Source organism: Papaver somniferum, unplaced genomic scaffold (genome assembly GCF_003573695.1).
Source record: "Papaver somniferum cultivar HN1 unplaced genomic scaffold, ASM357369v1 unplaced-scaffold_128, whole genome shotgun sequence".
NCBI classification, from domain to species: Eukaryota; Viridiplantae; Streptophyta; class Magnoliopsida; order Ranunculales; family Papaveraceae; genus Papaver; species Papaver somniferum.
The window spans coordinates 3,580,693-3,598,116 of NW_020621936.1; the positions used below are offsets into that span (position 1 = coordinate 3,580,693).

The window sequence follows — 17,424 nt, forward strand, 5'->3', positions numbered from 1 at the left end:
ACCAGGACTTGTGATTTGATCAATACCGGATTCATTTGCTGACGTGGCCCGATACCTGACTTTGACACCAATACCGGACTGGCGTGACTAGTCTTGTCTTCACGTGAACCCATACCAGTCTCGTGACCTTGACTTGGATACTATGACTTTATACCAGCCTGCTTGCTTTATTGCTTGATCAATATGAGACCCGCCGCATGCCTGCTTTGCTTGGGGTCGGTTGTGCCTGCTTCGACCAGACACCAAACATGTTGCCTCACCCAACACCAGACTTGCTCCTTGACCAACAACGGCCTTGTCTTGACGAACACCGGCCTTGCTGATTTGACGAACCCCGACCTTGTTGACGGACATCGCTGCCTCGACCGGCATCAGCCTTGCTGTCTTGTTTCATTTGAACACCGGCCTTGTCCCGTACACCAGATTTGTTACTTCTACCAACACCGGTCTTTTTGTTGTGACCAACACCGGTCTTGCTGACTAACACCGGTCTTGCTAATCAACGTCAGTCTTCCCTTTGCTCGAACGTGGGACCTAGGTCTGCTTGCTTTGCCCAAACGTGAACCTTGTATGTTCGAACGTGGTGTGGGTCTCGCTGAGAGCGTTGGAGCAGCTTCTGGAACGAGCAGGTCCTGGAGAGCGTTGAATCAGCTTCTGGTGGAGGGAGCGTTGAAGCGGTTTCTGCTGGATAGACGTTGGAGCGTCAGAGAGCATTGAAGAGGCTTGTCTTGGACAGGTGTTGAAGCGCCTTCCTCTGAAGATAGCATTGAAGCAGGTTTCTGAAGAGAACGTGGAGGCTGGAAAGAGCATTGAAGCTGGATTCTGAAGCGAGCGTGGGTCCTGGAGAAAGCGTTGAGGCGGCTCCTGAATATACCATTGAAGCAGCTTCTGCTGGAGGGAACGTTGAAGTGGTTTCCTCTTCAGTATTATTTACTCTTGCGAATTCTATGTTTCTTGATTGACTATCTCTCTTTTGTGTTAAAGAAGTTCTTGACTGAAGGCGAAGGAATTTCATGCTGAGCCTCAGTCCCCAAGTGTGGTCTTTGTGGCTCTATCTTGTATGCCCGATGGGTCTTTTGTACGTAATGGTCGTTGATATGGTGAAGCTCTGGATGGTATCAATCAACGAGCAACAATAGTTCTTGGCAGCAGCTGTGATCAGAAGAGACTGGCAGGGGGAGGTGATAGCTACGGGCACGAACTTGGCAGTCTTCATATAGTGGTAGAACTCGTCTCATTGCTAGAGGGATAAACTGAAACCGATGGCTTACCTGACTTTTCTTCATGAAATAGAGAAGAAGGAGACAGTCCCCTGCCCACGAGTATCCAGAGCTTTCGACTTGATAGGTGTTGTCACGCTAGGTTCATGAGGCTGTCTTTGAAATGGGAAGTGCTAAGCAGTCCCAGTCATACTCCTTTGGTAACGCAACTACTTCTTCTACGGGAGAGCGTCTCTCATTGATGTAGTTACCATCGATCCAGACATGGAATATCTTGGACGTTGTTTCACCATTACGGAAGTCCTGCATATGGTACTGGAGTTGGAGTTGGTGATTTTGGAAGCGCCGAATGTTGTATCTCGGTGGCTTTCCTCTTGCTGCTTCAGCGAAACTGGTTCTTTCTAGCAGGGCAGATGCTGTTATGGATGAGCGTTCAACAGCTTCACGAAGTCCAGAGGATGACCAAAAGCGCAGATTCTCCAACATAGCACGATAGACATGCACCATCGTCTGATAGAGTGATTCGCCCGGATCTTGATAAACATGACGCGCAGACATCGTTATCTTCTTGAGGCTGCTCCCTTGAGGTGTCGGCTTCAGTGGATCTGAAGATGTCCCATGCTCGCTCTTGTCTGGACTGACATAATAGGCGAACCCTTTGTGATGATTCGGAGATGACAGTATTCGTTGAATCCTCCGAGACGCTTCTTGTTGTAGTGCGGTCCAGACGAAACTTGCTCATTTCTTCAGCAAGGGGTGAATGAAGGAAAAGTTCACCTTGACCATGAAGTTTTGGATATCCTTCACGGTTTACGGCATCGGCATTGTGAGGATATCTTGAGTCTTGGACTTGAATATTATATCACGTAGTCTTCGACTTGCTTATGCATCATGTCGTGGAAGATTATCGTCATAGTGCGTTGATACGTCGCACCGGCACTTTTCAAACCGAATGGCATTACGGTATAACAAAAGTTTTCAATAGGGTTTGAAAAGATGTCTTACTTGCACCATGGTCATACATCCTTATCTGGTTGTAGACGCTACATCCATCCATGGAGGAGAACATGCCGTGTTCGCTGGTAGCATCTACCAACATGTCGATGTTGGGTATAGGAAATCGTCATTGGGGCAGCATTCGTTCAAGTCTCTAAAATCCATGCAACACCTGATCTCGCGTCTGAATTGCCTCGGAGATTGTTTGACCGGCTTGGATCGGAGATTGTATGAATTCTTACACAAGGTCGAGCTGATGGAGATAGGCCTAGGAGATTCCTCATCGTCGAGCTCATCAGTTGTGGAGTTAGTACCATCCTGCAGCTGTCGTGGAGCATCCAACACCTCTTCCTGTGGATCGTTGTTGTTGTAGCATTTCGTTGGGCGGAGAGACTGGGTAATAGTCTCCCATGCTGATTGCTAACAGAGGCGTTGGTATACAGTTTTCCCTTTCTGGTCACGGCTTGCCACGAAACATGGGTTTTGGCTTCACCGGATGAAGAGTAATGCCTTGTCAGCAAAGGTGCGTCGTGGGGATTAACCCTCAATGATGCAAGTCGGGTCCTCCTCCTTGATTGACGCCCACGTGGAGAGTGGGATGCATTGTACTTTGTCTGATCCTTCCCGCGGAGCTTCCCTCAGTTCGAACAGTTCTACTCCGCATATTGGTGCGCAAGGAGACAATGATGCAGGAATACGAACGACTTCTTTATCCAGCATAGTCTTCAGGCATTGGTGATACGTTGAAGGGACGATCCCGTATGTGATGGTTTGGTTTCCTTCAAAGTATGTCATTGTGGTAGGATGCCATACGATCTTGCCTGAGCGAACCTTGGCCATCCTGAGGGTCTTGAGAGTAATCACATTCGAAGACGCTCCCGTGTCGATGAGGGCCCTCTTGAACTATGAATCCTTGATGCGTGCAGTAACGTGTAGGGCCCGGTTGTGACCTTCTTCTGGTTGATTGCAGCAAAACGTCTCTGCCCGTTGATTCTTAGAGAGGTGTAAAAGTTTGCATATACTTTCCACTAGAGAAACAGCTTCCTGATCCACCGGCCTCCGGCTCATAGTGAGACTATTGACTTGAGGAGGATCGTTGTGAGGATCAGTCCCCAGTGTAGGAATCTCCACGACAGGATCGTTCATATCTGATGTGGCTTCTTTGATCAGGTCCATGGAGGTCCGCGCCGCTGAAATACCTTCTCCGGGTGCGTTGAATGCGTTCTTTGTTGGCTTCAAGGGATGTCGCGGCTCTTGTGGCAATCGATCAGTTAATGTCTTAAGAAAAGTGAGTACCTCTTTCTGAGTTGCAGCCATATTCGTTTGAGTCTTAGCAAGGACTTCCTGCCTATCCATGCGATGGTATTGGGAGATGGTCCTCCTATTTCTCCTCCATCTCCTCGTTCTGATGAAGGGGTGGAAGTTGTTGCTCTGGTGACCGCCGGAGGCGTTATACTTTGAGGAGATGCCGGGATTTGTGGCTGCTCTGGCTCTGGTGATGGGAGGTGTTACACTTACTGGAACCTCTCCTGCTCCGCTGGTGCTGGTAGTAGAGGAAGAAATTCCACGAGATACATTGATGGTATTGACTGGCTGCACGGTGACACCTGAGATATCAATACCGAGAGTGTTGTCAACGCTAGTCCCGTCAGTATTGGTCGCTGATCCAGACCTAAGATCCACCATTTTCGAAATCAGTAAAATTGAATTGGTATTGAAGAAATTGACTTCACAACCGAGAGATTAATCTCCCACTGTGGTCGCCAATTTTTTATGGGTGAAAACTATTCCTGCCGAATTTGGTAATTTGGGGTGTGTGGATGAGGAATGAATCTAAAACCTAAACAAATGCACTGCATGGGAGTGCTTGTGATTCGAGAAATCAATCTGTACAATTCTAGCCTAAACCAAGAAATGGTCGTTCCAGACTTGCTTCGGTCACAAAGTGAAGGAGATGGGGTTGATCTTAGGGAGGGAAGCGAAGAATGTGTTGAGATTGTGAAGGTGTTGGCTATGTATGACTTGTATCAGAAAGATGAACTGGTTTGCAGAATGTAATCTATCAGTTCTGGTGTTTGAATACAGTTGTATCAACACTTGCTTCTGTTTTCTTTTTTCTTTTTTGGAAAATAGGGCGGAGAACCTATTTATACAAGTCTTTGAGCCTGGACCTCGTATCTCGTGGGAAGTGGAGAAAGTGGAGTGATGGGGTAGTGGAGTCGTGTGTTAGTGTTACACGATTAATCTTGCCCACTTCTCCCATCATCACTAACCGCCCATGACTTCCTGACACGTTCTTGTGATGGCGCGTTGCACGCTGCACGCTGTAAACCGCCAGACCAATACCCCAGTATGTATCCCCCAGTTTGTGACATGATTGATGTCTCGAGTGTGTGGATCGTGGGACCCACCGAAAGTTGCATGTAATGCTAGATTAGATAACTAAGTGTTTAGGAAGTCGATACTTGTGAAGTATCGTGTGTATTCTATGCAGGTACTGCATCGAGTATATTCACCATGTATGAAGCAGCGCTGTTTGAGCGTCTCAAAATAGCTTCATGTCCAGCGTACTTCATGTGATGGTTTGGAGGTTGCGCAAGTAAGTCCTCCCTTGGTCGACCACATGGTGTGGCAGAGTGACGGGTGGTGATCACCATGACGACTCACTGACCAATTAACTCCTGACCAGGGCTGTATATCCAAGACGGTGAAGTTGGACCGAAGAGATGATCTTTGAGACACTCATCTGCGACCGTTGGTGGAATTAGGTTTTTGGAAGAGGTGCGCAAGCACCACTTTTCAGCTTGGTCGAATCCAATCTTGGGACACGATTTTGGCATCGCCGATTGGGTATGTGTGTAGACGGCATGCCGGTATACATGTCCATACCTTGTTGTCCCGTGAAAGTGTAATCTGGACTGCTCAATTTGTCCGACAAAGAGGAGCGGTCAGGATTGATTTACGACAGAAGTGTGGTGCCGCAAATGTCGTGCGCCATGCCTTCTTCAGGCGCGCGTTTCGAGACCACCAAGCTTGGTCGGTCCCGGCCGATTGGTTCGGCGTGTAGGTGATAGGATGGTGTTCACGCCTATACCTGACTGCCCCATGGAAACGTGATCTAAGCCACTCAATTTTTCCGGTGAAGTTGAGTGGTCGAGATCAGTTCGTGATTGGGAGGTGTGACCACGCCAGTTTGAGCGTGCGAATCGAGGCGACCAGGCATGGTATGCCTTGGCCGATCGGGTGTGGAGATATGTGGTCCCACATTGATCGTGTTGATACTCACTGGACATGCTTAATCGACTCCTAGACCCTTCGTTCGATCAGGTGAAAATGGACGCTCGTGATCGATGTAAACCCTAATTATGGTTTTTTCCGGCTGTACGGCATGCCCACTTTGGGCGTACGGTTTGGAATGACCATCCATGTTTGGTCCTGACCGATCGGTCATGTATGCAGGCGGGCCCACGGTGTTCGTGTAGACATGCTCTGGGCCCTTTGAATCTACATCTACACCCTCCATCTATGCCTGCGAAGATGGATGGTTGAGACTGATTTGCGACACATGTAATGTGCTGCAAACACTAATTTAGGGTTTCTCGTCCATGCTGCTTTGGCTGGACGAATTGGCAAGCCATGCTACCCTTTTGGGGAGGCATACCATTCGGGGTCCGCATTGGTCCGGTGTTGAACATTCCAATACCTGCTTGAGGGTTATGGATATTCGATCTAAGCCATCCAATCATGCTGGTGAAGTTGGATGGTCGTGATCGTTTCTGAGACTGATACGGACAATCCAGATGCTCGATCGGGATAGTATAACACTCTGAGAGTTATAGCTTGTACGGGTATTTTGTACATGCCTCCTTATTTAATGCTTGGAGATTTGTGTTGCTCTGCTGAGAGCAACACTCAGTCGTCATTCCGCACCAATAATGATAAGATTGAAGCAGTACATGAAATACAAGGCTGGCCATGCATTAATTGATAATGCTATAAGTTTTCAATGGAGAAGTATTCTCTATTTTATCAGGGGCTTTATCCTTTGCAGGATGTTAGTGCATAATTTCGGCTTTTATAATTTTAGCCTTAAATGAAAATCCACCATCAACAAATAGATCGTGTAAACATTGTCTGAATCTTCAGGGAGTAAATCCGAGTCTTTATGTGACGCCCTCCTTTCCGCGAGAAGTCCCCAGTCATTCTTTATTTTCTGTGGAACATCTTTATGTCGATCCGTGGTAAGGCGGAGAATCTCTAGTCCCCAGACGTAATTCTCCTGAATCCATCTTTTCTTGGACGACGCAATTCAAAGCATTACATTCACTGGTAGGATGATAGAATTGAGAGTTGAATTTGCAACCGAGAGATTAACCTCCCACTGTGGTCGCCAATTGTTTGAGGGTGAAAACTGTTTCTGCTGATTTTGGTAATTTTGGGTGTGTGGATGAGAAACGAATCCAAACCCTAAACAATGCACTGCAGGGGAGTACTTTTGATTCGAGAGATCAATCTGTACAATCCTGGCCTGAACCAAAAAATGGCCGTTCCAGGCTTGCTTCGGTCACAAAGTGAAGGAGAAGGGTTGGTCTTAGGGAGGGAGCGAAGAGAGTGTTGAGACAAGCAAGGTCATGATGTGGAAAGTGGCGCCATTGGCATAGTGGCGTCCGGCGTAGCCATGGCATAGCAGCATGCCAGTGGCGTAGCCGTGGCAACTGTTTTGGCATATTGGTGTTAGACCCAAATATGGCTCTAGCAACATTGGCCATGTTTCTAAGTTAAACTTAAGGCCTTAGTAGAATCACTTAACCTAGTTGGCATGACGACTTTAGATAAACTAGGGTTTGGCGTATCGAAACCTTAATTAACACGTGCGCTGCGGCACGGCGGCGTGGCTGACATAGGTGGTGCATGCCAGTGGCACGATGATGCAAGTAGCGCCTTGCGTAGCCATGGCCGCTAGATTTTGGCACATTGGTGTTAGACCCAAAATGTGGTGTGGCAACATTGGCCTTGTTGCCACATCAATCCCAATGCTCTGGGGAACGTTACTTGGCTTGGTTGGCGTAGCAATGCCTAAATTAGGGTTTGGCATGCCGAAACCCTAATTAGTGTGTGTGGCATACAGACGCGGCATGGTGACACTTTTTGTGCAAACGGTGCCGTAGCTGTGTCAAAGGAACTATAGCAAGGCCATGGTGTGGAAACGACCACATGAGTAAGGATTGCCGTGGGTGGCTATGATATGGCGCCATTCCTAGGTATTCCTGGGTCCCACACGGCTTGTGGAATGTTTTGGCATGCTGCCACAAAGTGGCATGTTAGTATGTCGCTCATCTCATTGGCGCAATCATGGCACGTGCGGCATGTTGGCGCGGTTTTTGGAAAGCCAACTGGCTTCGTGACCATCTGGCGCAGTTTCCCCTTTTTAACACTGTGGCAAGTTTAAAGCAACCTGATTGGTCAGAAAAAGGGCCGGCCAAGCATGGGCGTGGCTACACTTCTGGTGTGAGTGTGGCGGCTTTAGAGCGACCTGATAGGTCTATGGGAAATGGGGACGACAAGTATGGGCCCAGCCACAACTTATGTGCGTGCAGCGACTTTAAGGCGACCCGATTGGTCTTAGGGAAATAGAGCCGGTTTATGATGGGGCGTGGCCAATGGCAAATGGCGCCGGCTGGCTTAAGGCATGGCCACGCCTCCCTTTGCTGCTGCTCCTATCATGCGGCTCCTTGTTTTCTGAATCTGGACAAGAGTTTGCACCTGCTAATCCATGGCGGATTCATCACCTAGTTTGCCTGGGCTTAATTTCGACAAGCAAGGTCTGATATACTGCGCAAGGCGCAAAACCCTAACTTTTGCAAATTAGTCAGGTTCATGAGTTTTTTGTGAGTTATCACAAAATTAATTGGATTTTGTGTGCTGCCACAAAATTCCTTATTTACAGAGTGCAGTGTGCTTTCTGTCTGAGCGTTTTGTGCAATGACCTTAACTTTGGTACTTGGAAATCCGCGTTATTCTGCTACGAGTGAACACAAATCTGTCATGTCATAACGATATTAAGGGTTGTGCCGGGGAACATAGCACAAGAAAAGTACTCAGTGAATCTTATATTAATAAGTAATATAGGCAGGGCGCCGAAATTTACAGAACATATGGGATGGTTGCTACATGCGGCACTCTGGATAAATTTCATGTAAATATATTGAACGGCTCAATAAATATGCCAGTGGAGAGGTTAACACTCATGGCTCCGTTTCCTTACAGAGTGACGTCACATCAGATGCAAGGTTTTATAATTTTAACCCTAAGCTAAAAACCACCATCAACAATTCTCTTGAAAGTATATTGGAGTTTGTCCATACAGATTGCTAAGAGAAATATCGGGTGTGGTTGTTGTACCCCCACTTTTTCAGTTACTACCAACATTTTAGGGGGATCATTAACCTTTTGAAGGCCTTTATCTGTAAAAAAAAAAAAGAAACACAAGTTGGGTCTGGTATTGTGGACTCGACCCGGCTTACCCAGCGATTAATTGTATTGAAAACTACAGCCACACCCATTTTTAAGATTTCAGTCATTGTAAAACCCACCGACAAAAAAGTTCAAGCGCACACTCATTTCCTCGGTGAAAATTTCTCCCACACCCAGAATTTCTAAAATTGTTTCTTCGCTTATTCTTCCTCGTTTTTTCTTTCATGACTTCCTTTATTCTTCGTCCTCTCTCTTTTAATCTAGGAGGTTTTTGTTTGTCAATCGTTAAACTGATTTCGATCAGAAATCATTATGCAGAGAGATTCACATGTGAAATCAGAGGTGGAGATCAAGAAGATAATGTTGTTGATCGAGTAAATGGGTGATATTGATTGAAGTCGTGGATAATATAAGAGATCTGTTTCTGAAGATTGAGATTATAAATCAGGGTTTCATAAGACCCGAGTTTGTAATTGAATGAAGAATCGAAGAAGTTTTAGAAAACAAAAATTAGGGATCTGATGTTATTGATTATGGGTTGAATCGGTGAGAAAAGATGGGTTAGCTTCTGATTTAGGTTAGGGGTTGAATCTGGTGTTGTTCAAGAAAGTAATGAAGGAAGTATCAGGTGAATCTGAGATGGGTTTGAGTGTGAATAAAACATCAGTAAAATAGGGTGATGAGATTGTGTTGATGGTGGAGCTGTTAACAATTGAGGATTCTCATGGTGATTGAGACGATAAGGTTTGAATTTGTTGAGGATTTGGGTTATTATGGAACTGATGGAAGTTAAAAAGATGATTCAGATTTCAAAGTATGAGAAGGGTTTGAATTTAGTTTGTCATCAACTAAATTCAGGGATTTTTGTACTCGGATTCAAATTAAGTTTTGTATGGAATTCAGACTACAAGAAAGTGAAAATGTTGTTGGTTGTAGAGAAATGGGAAAGGTGTTTATGCTGTTTGGTTTGTATGAGAGATGTTGAAACAAGAAAGAAGATGATGATGTTGTTATGACTGCATAACCTGTCATGCAGTCAAGAAAATGTCTGCATAACATGTTATGCAGTCGTGAAAATAGATGCATATCCTATTATGCATCTACAAAATTTGTTGCATAACTTGTTATGCAGTCCAGAAAACAGTTGCTTAACACGTTATGCATCAACTTTTTTTCACTATTGAAACCAACAAAAACAAAGACTGCATAACTTGTCATGCACCTACAATAATATCTGCATAACATGTTATGCAGCCTTGAAAATGGATGAATAACCTGTTATGCATCCGAAAATATGACTGCATAGTGCATTATACATCAATTTTATCTGTACGCACTAAAATCAACCAAAATAATGTCTACATAACCTGTTATAGATGCATAAATTGTTACGCAGTCGAGAAAATGGTTGCATAATTCGTTATGCGTCTGCTTTTTCTTTTGGATTCAGGCATATACAGCGTTTTAGTGGCTGCATACCCAAAGTAATTGATGCATGAAAAAAAATATGGTTGCATAACGTGTTATGCATCTTTTGTGGTGTATGCATATTGTGTTATGAATCTTTTTTTGAGGCTGCATAACGTATATGAAGTCAGTTTTCAAAAAATTTCCCTAAAATGATGATCACCTCCGATTTTTTCGTGAAAAACAAAAATTTGATATTGTTGTTTGTGCTCGTTGCGTAGCTCTCTTTAAAATCTTTCCAATGAGATAAAATTTGTTAAATTCAAAGGCGCGGATTTTTAGATATGTTATATTCAAGTTTGCTTTACAATTATACCTCTGAAAAAATAGTATGCATAACGAGTTATGTATTGATTCTTATAATAATTTCGGATAATTTTGGATGTCCCGGACACTAAAATTAATTGTGGGTCTGAGAATAAGAATATTTTTTTGGGCCTGCGCCTAATTTTCCCTTAATTGTAATCAATGTATAGGAATTACCTATAGGTACTATTATAATGGTATTAGTTAGTGGCAGGTCCACCCATTAAAGCCGAGTAATCGGAGGTCCATAATTTTAAAAAAGAAAAAAATTGGACCCAAAATTTTATTCCCAGGTCCTAGACACGTGCGAGACTATTGGTGTACATATTTATAATACCCAAATTAACCTTCAGTGCAATAAATATATAAACACGGGATTGATTATTTTTTCCAGATTTGTTTTTTCTTTTCTCTTTCCTCTCACTGCTGCTGCTGGATTTTGATGAAATCCAATTCATTTTCTTCATCCTCTCTCATTTGTGTATTATGAAAAAGTTCTGGTGATGAAGATTTTTATAAGGTCTTGATCGATTCACGAATCCAAGATCGATTCTTTATATGGAGCTTTTGGTAAGTTGATCTAATCATTAATTAGTTGATGTTTGAATATGTTTTCTGGTCTTCGTGTTTGATTAGATCTGATATTTTAATTTCATTTTGTTGGTCTTTGATTTGTTTTTAGTTTGATTTTGTATATTAGTCATCAGTACGTATATGACGTACTGGTGATTTTTGATGAAAATAGTTCAGATCTAGTTATAAATCATGTTTTATGTTCATTTCGTTACTAGATCTGATATTTTTAGTTTCATTTTTGTTGTCTTTTGGTTTGGTTTCAGTTGCCTTTTGTGTATTAACCATCAGTACGTACATGACGTACTGTTTTTCTGTGTTTACTATGCATCTATAGGTTTGGTTTCAGTTTTGGTTGCATATTAACCATCAGTTCGTATATGAGGTACTGTTTTTATGAATCTTGATCGTAATTATTCGATTTTTTTGGGTTAGATTATGATTTTTTTAGCTTATTTGAACTTCAATTTGATTATCTTGTTATTTTGGTTTCTTTATTTTCTCAAAATCATGTTTGTTTGTTGTTTCACGGGTATTATCCGACAGTACATATGTTGCATACTAATTTGAACTGCTTTTGATTTTGTTTTATTCTTAGTTTTATCACTTGTTGTGGTTTGATCCATAAGTACATATCTTCGATACTAAAATAAGACTCTCGATTATGTTTTTTTGATAGATTCATTACATGTGGTTTGTTTTTTAGTTCATGAATCAGCAGTACATATGTGGCATACTGATGGGAACTGCTTTTGATTATGTTTTATTCTTATTTTTATCATTTGTTGTTATTTCATCCATAGTACATATATGCGATACTGAAATAAGACTCTCTTGATTCTGTTATTTTTCTTCATAGTGCTGTTTTAGATAGTGAATTAGCAGTACATGTATTGAATACTGAAAAACTGCTTTTTGAATATGTTTTATACATAGATTTTAGTCAGTTAATTCTTATGATTTTGGCAGTAGATATATGGAATACCGAAATAAAACTGATTCATGAGTACGTATGCAAAATACTGAAATATGTTCTTTGATTATGTTATATTCATAGATTCATCAATTCCTCTTTACATGTAGTTGATTTTTAGTTCATGAATATGCAGTACCTATACGTCGTACTGATAAAAACTTCTCCTAATTCTATTTTATTCAGATTTTGCCACCATTTTTTGTTTGATCCATGAGTACGTATGCGAAATACTGAAATATGTGCTAGTTTTGTATAGCTTATTCTGTGTTTACTATGCATATATAGGTTTTCCTTTATTTTTTCTATGATTTAATACTGTATTGAAAAAATATTAGAGATTAATTTGGTATGATCCTACAATATATGTGATGTAATATGTTTTCTAATTTATTTTTCATTGATTCTAACAGACATATACTCTACTTGTAAGCAGTGCAGCAGATATATACTCGAATTTGTAAGCAGCAAATATATACTCGAATTTGTAAGCAGTGTAGTATATAAGATATGTACTCAAATTTGTAAGCAGTGTAGCAGATATGTACCCGAATTTGTGAGCAGTGTAATGTAGAAATATGTACTCAAATTTGTAAGCAGTGCAGCAGATACGTACTCGAATTCATAAGCAGTGTAGTATAGAAGATATGTACTCAAAATTTTAAGCAGTGCAACAGATATGTACTCGAATTTGTGAGCAGTGTAGTATAGAAATATGTACTCAAATTCGTAAGCAGTGCAGCAGATATTTACTCGATTTAATGATGGTGTAGGCACACACATTTGACAGTAGGGGGTATTATGATCATTTCAATATTTTCAATTAATTTTGGACCTCCAAATAAAAGAAAATTCCGGTTGGACCCTACTATAAATAACTATATGGGCCTGGGACCAACCAATAAATTTTCCTTACCGAATGCACGTGACTGTGCTCTACATCGTAGGTCTAATCAAACAAACAATCCAAATCATCAAAGCAATATCTTCCAAAAACCTACTCCCCCCGTTTCTAAAAAATAGGCAAGTTTGGTTTTCACAAAAATTAAGAAAACCAATCATTGTAACCACTTTTTCATGTTTTTTCCTAAACTATCCTTTGGTCCCACTCATTTGTTATTAAAGAAAGAGGAGAGAGAAGTGATCCCCTTTTTGTATTAAGAGAGAAAAGTGGTCCCTTTATGGGTATAGTAGTAAAATCATAACATTTGACTTTCCACATATGGAAACAAGCCTATTTTTTTGACATACCAAATAAGGAAACCTGCCTATATTTTAGAAACGGAGGGAGTATTAATTTTTCTTAGTTTTTCTTTTGATTTGCCCAGATTTAATCTGATTTTTCAGATCTTTTGGGCAGATCAAGGTTAGTCTCTTAGTTTGTACAGTTTCAATAAAACAAATTGTTGTTCCAACAATTTTCAGGGTTCTTTTTATTTTCCTTTTTTTATCAATCAGATGGCTTATGTATGCTGTCTTTATTTCTTATTATATGTTTATATAACAGTTTCATATAGCCTTCAAGGTGATTCTATCGATTGTTTCAATCGTTTCAAATACATCTTCGAGGGCGAATCATATTGGTTTGACGTTGATCGGCATTGCTGTGAAGATTCATGACTACAAGATATGATCGTGTTTTCGATATACAGCGCATATTACTCCTCTGTAGGAGCATCAAATCTTAAAGAAGAAGATAACTTTGTTCTTGATGAAGAACAACAATTCAAATGGTGGAATCAGAAACTTCACACCATCCCTCAAATGACATCGATTTCCTCAACGAATTACATGAATTTAGTACTTTTGTTGTGTTTTAAAATACATAGATTTTGTATCTGTTCATGTGTTTCACTTATGATGTATTCGATCTGAACACTCCTATTAATATATGAAACTGGGAGCATTTTGCTCTTGTTCATTAAAAAAAAAAAAAAAAAAAATTCGGGCGCCAATAATTCAGAAAATACACTCAGATCACGGGGGTGGTCCCGAAATATTTTCTTTCTCTCTCTCCCGCCTCCTGAAAACAAAAAAGAATAAGGGTTTCATTTTATGAATCCGCGGCTAACCAAAAATTCGAAAATTCATCTTCAGTCTTCAAGAGGTTAGTTACGCCAAATTAAAACCCTATATTTTTTCTTATTCCCAGATCTACAGCAAATATTACTTTTTTCTTCTTCTATTTCGTTTATTAGGGTTTGGTTTTTGTTCCTCACCATAGATTTACAGTTTTACTGATTCTTGTTGTTGTTATGTTTTTGATTCGATCTGTTGCGATTTCTTTGTGAGTGGTTCAGGTTTTATTCTTCGATTTTTTGTAGCGTAAAAAGGTGTGTTCTTTAGAACAGTGAAAAAAGTGTAAAAAAAGATATTTAGGGTTTTTTTTTTCCTGCAAAAAAGTATAGAATTTGGGGAATTTTGATAACTGCAATGGTAGAAGGAGGTGTATCTGATGGATCTATTAGAAAACGTTCTGCTTTATGTGATGCCACTAATGTTAATGGGAAAAGAGGGCTTAGTGCTTTGTCTGATGTTACTAATGTTCATGGGAAACGAGTGCTTACTCCTTCGCTGGTCAATTCGAATAGCAAAAGTGGAATTGGGTATGGAGAAAATAGGGAAAACATGGATTTAGGGATTGATAAAAGGGTTTGTCAAGGGCTTGACAAATCAGTCGAGGTAAAATCAAAATCTGAAGTTGTTGAGGGAACCAAGAAGAATGAGTTGTTGCAGTTGTCTAAATCTAAACAATTATGTGGTTCAGACAATGCGGCTTCTGTAGGTAAGTCTCCTCAAGCAAATGCAGTGCCTGGAGTACCTAGGATATCTCATGAAGTTAAGGAGCCTACGAGTATGTCAAAGGAAGATCATCATTCTGAAAAGGGAGAAGTAGTGAGGCAAGAATTGTCAGAAACGGGTACTACTACTAGTATTTCAATGCACGCGGGCGATGCACAGTGTGGAAAAGATGAGAACTCCGTGCTTAATGTAACTGATGGGAAATGCAAAGATGATAAAGAAATGAGTGGTGTTGAAGTTGTTAAAACTACTTCTAGTGTCATGTGCGATGGACAATGCAAAAAGGATGTGAACTTTTCACCAAATGAAACTGATGAGAAATGCAAAGATGATAAAGAAATGATTATTACTGAAGTCGTTGAAACTACCTCTAGTGTCATGGGTGATGGACACTGCGGTAAGGATGAGAACTCACTACCAAATGTAACTGATGCGAAACACAAAGATGATAAAGAAGTGAGCAATACTGAAGTTGTTAAAGCTAATTCTAGTTCAGTGCACATGGGTGGTGATGGACAGTGCAAGAAAGATGAGAATTCACTACTAAATGTAACTGATGGGAAATGCAAAGATGATAAAGAAGCAAGTAATACTGAAGCTGTTAAAACTTTTGTTGATCTGGATCCTGATACTGAAGAGTTGACCATTTCAGATGTTGGAAATGATGACAAGGGAATGGATGACGATGATGTGACCTCAAACAAGACTAGTTCAACTGTGGGCTTAGAGCCTTCTCAATCATCAAATTCTAAGTTTTACGAACCAGAAAGATGCACAGGTTTTAATGGTAGTGGTAGTTCAAACTGTGCTACTGGTCTAGAGATGCTCAAAACTTGCTCTTGTTCCTTCTGCCTGAAAGGTATCTTGATATTTTTGTTTTATTTGGAATCATATGTGCACTCATTATCTTGATGAAATGCAATTCATGAATTTGCATATTTGGAAGTGAGGCTGAAGTTCTTTGATAGTGAAATGTGCTTTTTGAATTTATATCTAATCTGAAGTGACTTTCTTTCTCTTTATTTGCAACCAGCTGCTCATATTTGGTCGGATCTCCATTACCAGGACACTAAAGGTCGGATATCTGGTAAGATTTTTATAACGTGTTCTGGAAGTGTACAGTTTCTATACGTTTTGTATACTCTAGAGAGAATGATTCCTGGTTAACGACTAAAGGTAAACTCTATTAACTATTCCCATCAGCGTTGAAGAAAAGCAGAAAAGAGGTACGAATTCTGGTAGAAAAGAGTTCCATTCCTGCTGATTTCGCTAAATACTGTCAAGGAAATTCCAACAAGTCAATGAAATTAGAATTTGAACTAATGGATCGGTGGAGATCCCTTTTCCTTCACACAGAGGATATCCTTGTTCGTGAAAGCACCCATCTCGTATGCAACTTAATCTTTGTTTGTTTTCTTACACGTGTTTCAGTGAGCACAATTTTTTTCTTTTGTTTATGGTATTCAAATTATCTTAAATTTATGACGGGAGCTTGATTTAATTTCTGTTTGGCAGCAATCAAGTCTTCTCACGTTAAAAGATTTGAGAGACAGCTGTAAAGCTGATTTGGAGATGATCACTGGGGACCCTTCGAAGAAGAAATAGGTTTCAAGAAGTTCTCTACACCACCTGTAAGCTTTTGATGAACTTTGTAGAAAATCTGTAAGGTTTGCAAATCTCATGAAAGAACTAGTGAAGACGTCTTTTAGCAAACTGAATAACATGATCTTGAATTACTTTTCATTTGAATTTTTCTAATGTTAGATTTGACGTTGAGCCAGTGAGCCCCAATGTTCAGTAAAATTATGGTTGTGGGTTAAATTCCATTTTCCAATTTTATGTACCATTGTTTAGCTATATTGTCTTTCGTTGATTGTGTATGAACATTTCTTTGGTTGACTATGCATGAATATATTAAGCCTTGTTTCGTCCGTCTCTATATCTTTTTATCATTTATGGATGGGAAGATGGGTTTTCACCTAGAACTAAGAGGTACAAATTCAGATTTTCTTCTGGTTTTGTTTCTAATCAATGAAAATTAGAACTGATACTTTCGATAATTTTTTCTTCTGGTTTTGTTTCTAATCGATGAAAATTAGAACTGATCTACTGTTTAATAAGGTTGGTGTATCTTCAGGAAAGAAACTGTTTATATGAGGACTTAATTGCTCCAAACTGGAATTGTTTCATGTAACCTACAGATTACCTAGTACTTGCAGTAAATCATCACCATGATTAAGCCAAGTTAAAGTAAGATATAGATAAATTCCCAGCAGTGAAAATAGGTGAAAGAGAACCCATAGTTTTAAAATTCCAAAACTTAAAATCCAGATAGAAGTATATGATCTTTGGTTTGGCATGCCGATCTTCTTCTTACTGATTCTTCAATCTGAATGAGTTCCTGTGACTGAAAGTCATTTTTTCTTCTTTTTCTTGCTAGTAGTTTTGGTTAAAATTTGTTCTTTGTAATCCTATCCTTTGGTGATACCAGTCTCTGGCAGTGATGACTAAATGAAAATGCGTACATATAGCGAATTTCTCCTAACATTGAAAAGTACGATTCTAGACTTATTGTTGTTTTGTTTTGTTTTTACTTTTCTGGCTGCTGATTGC

The 17,424-nt window shown here is 40.5% G+C and overlaps 1 protein-coding gene across 2 annotated transcripts; it reads left to right on the forward strand.

The window, feature by feature from the left end:
- Positions 1-13,971: 13,971 nt before the first annotated feature.
- LOC113332005 lies at positions 13,972-16,742 on the forward strand. Of its 2 annotated transcripts, XM_026578657.1 has the most exons (5): positions 13,986-14,116; positions 14,310-15,670; positions 15,845-15,898; positions 16,015-16,199; positions 16,327-16,742. In XM_026578657.1, exons 2-5 carry the CDS (start codon positions 14,443-14,445, stop codon positions 16,414-16,416), a joined length of 1,557 nt encoding a protein of 518 aa, XP_026434442.1. In that variant the 5' UTR covers positions 13,986-14,116; positions 14,310-14,442; the 3' UTR covers positions 16,417-16,742. The 2 variants fall into 2 exon arrangements, with proteins under 2 accessions (XP_026434443.1, XP_026434442.1); XM_026578658.1 differs by having other exon boundaries at positions 13,972-15,670; positions 16,015-16,037.
- The last annotated feature ends 682 nt before the right edge of the window (positions 16,743-17,424 follow it).

Excerpts from the sequence above, each read along its gene's own strand:
- LOC113332005 (XM_026578657.1), top strand. The coding sequence starts at position 14,443 with ATGGTAGAAGGAGGTGTATCTGATGGATCTATTAGAAAACGTTCTGCT. Across the intron at positions 15,671-15,844 it reads TTGTTCCTTCTGCCTGAAAG|CTGCTCATATTTGGTCGGAT; the intron begins GTATCTTGATAT and ends ATTTGCAACCAG. Across the intron at positions 15,899-16,014 it reads CACTAAAGGTCGGATATCTG|CGTTGAAGAAAAGCAGAAAA; the intron begins GTAAGATTTTTA and ends TATTCCCATCAG.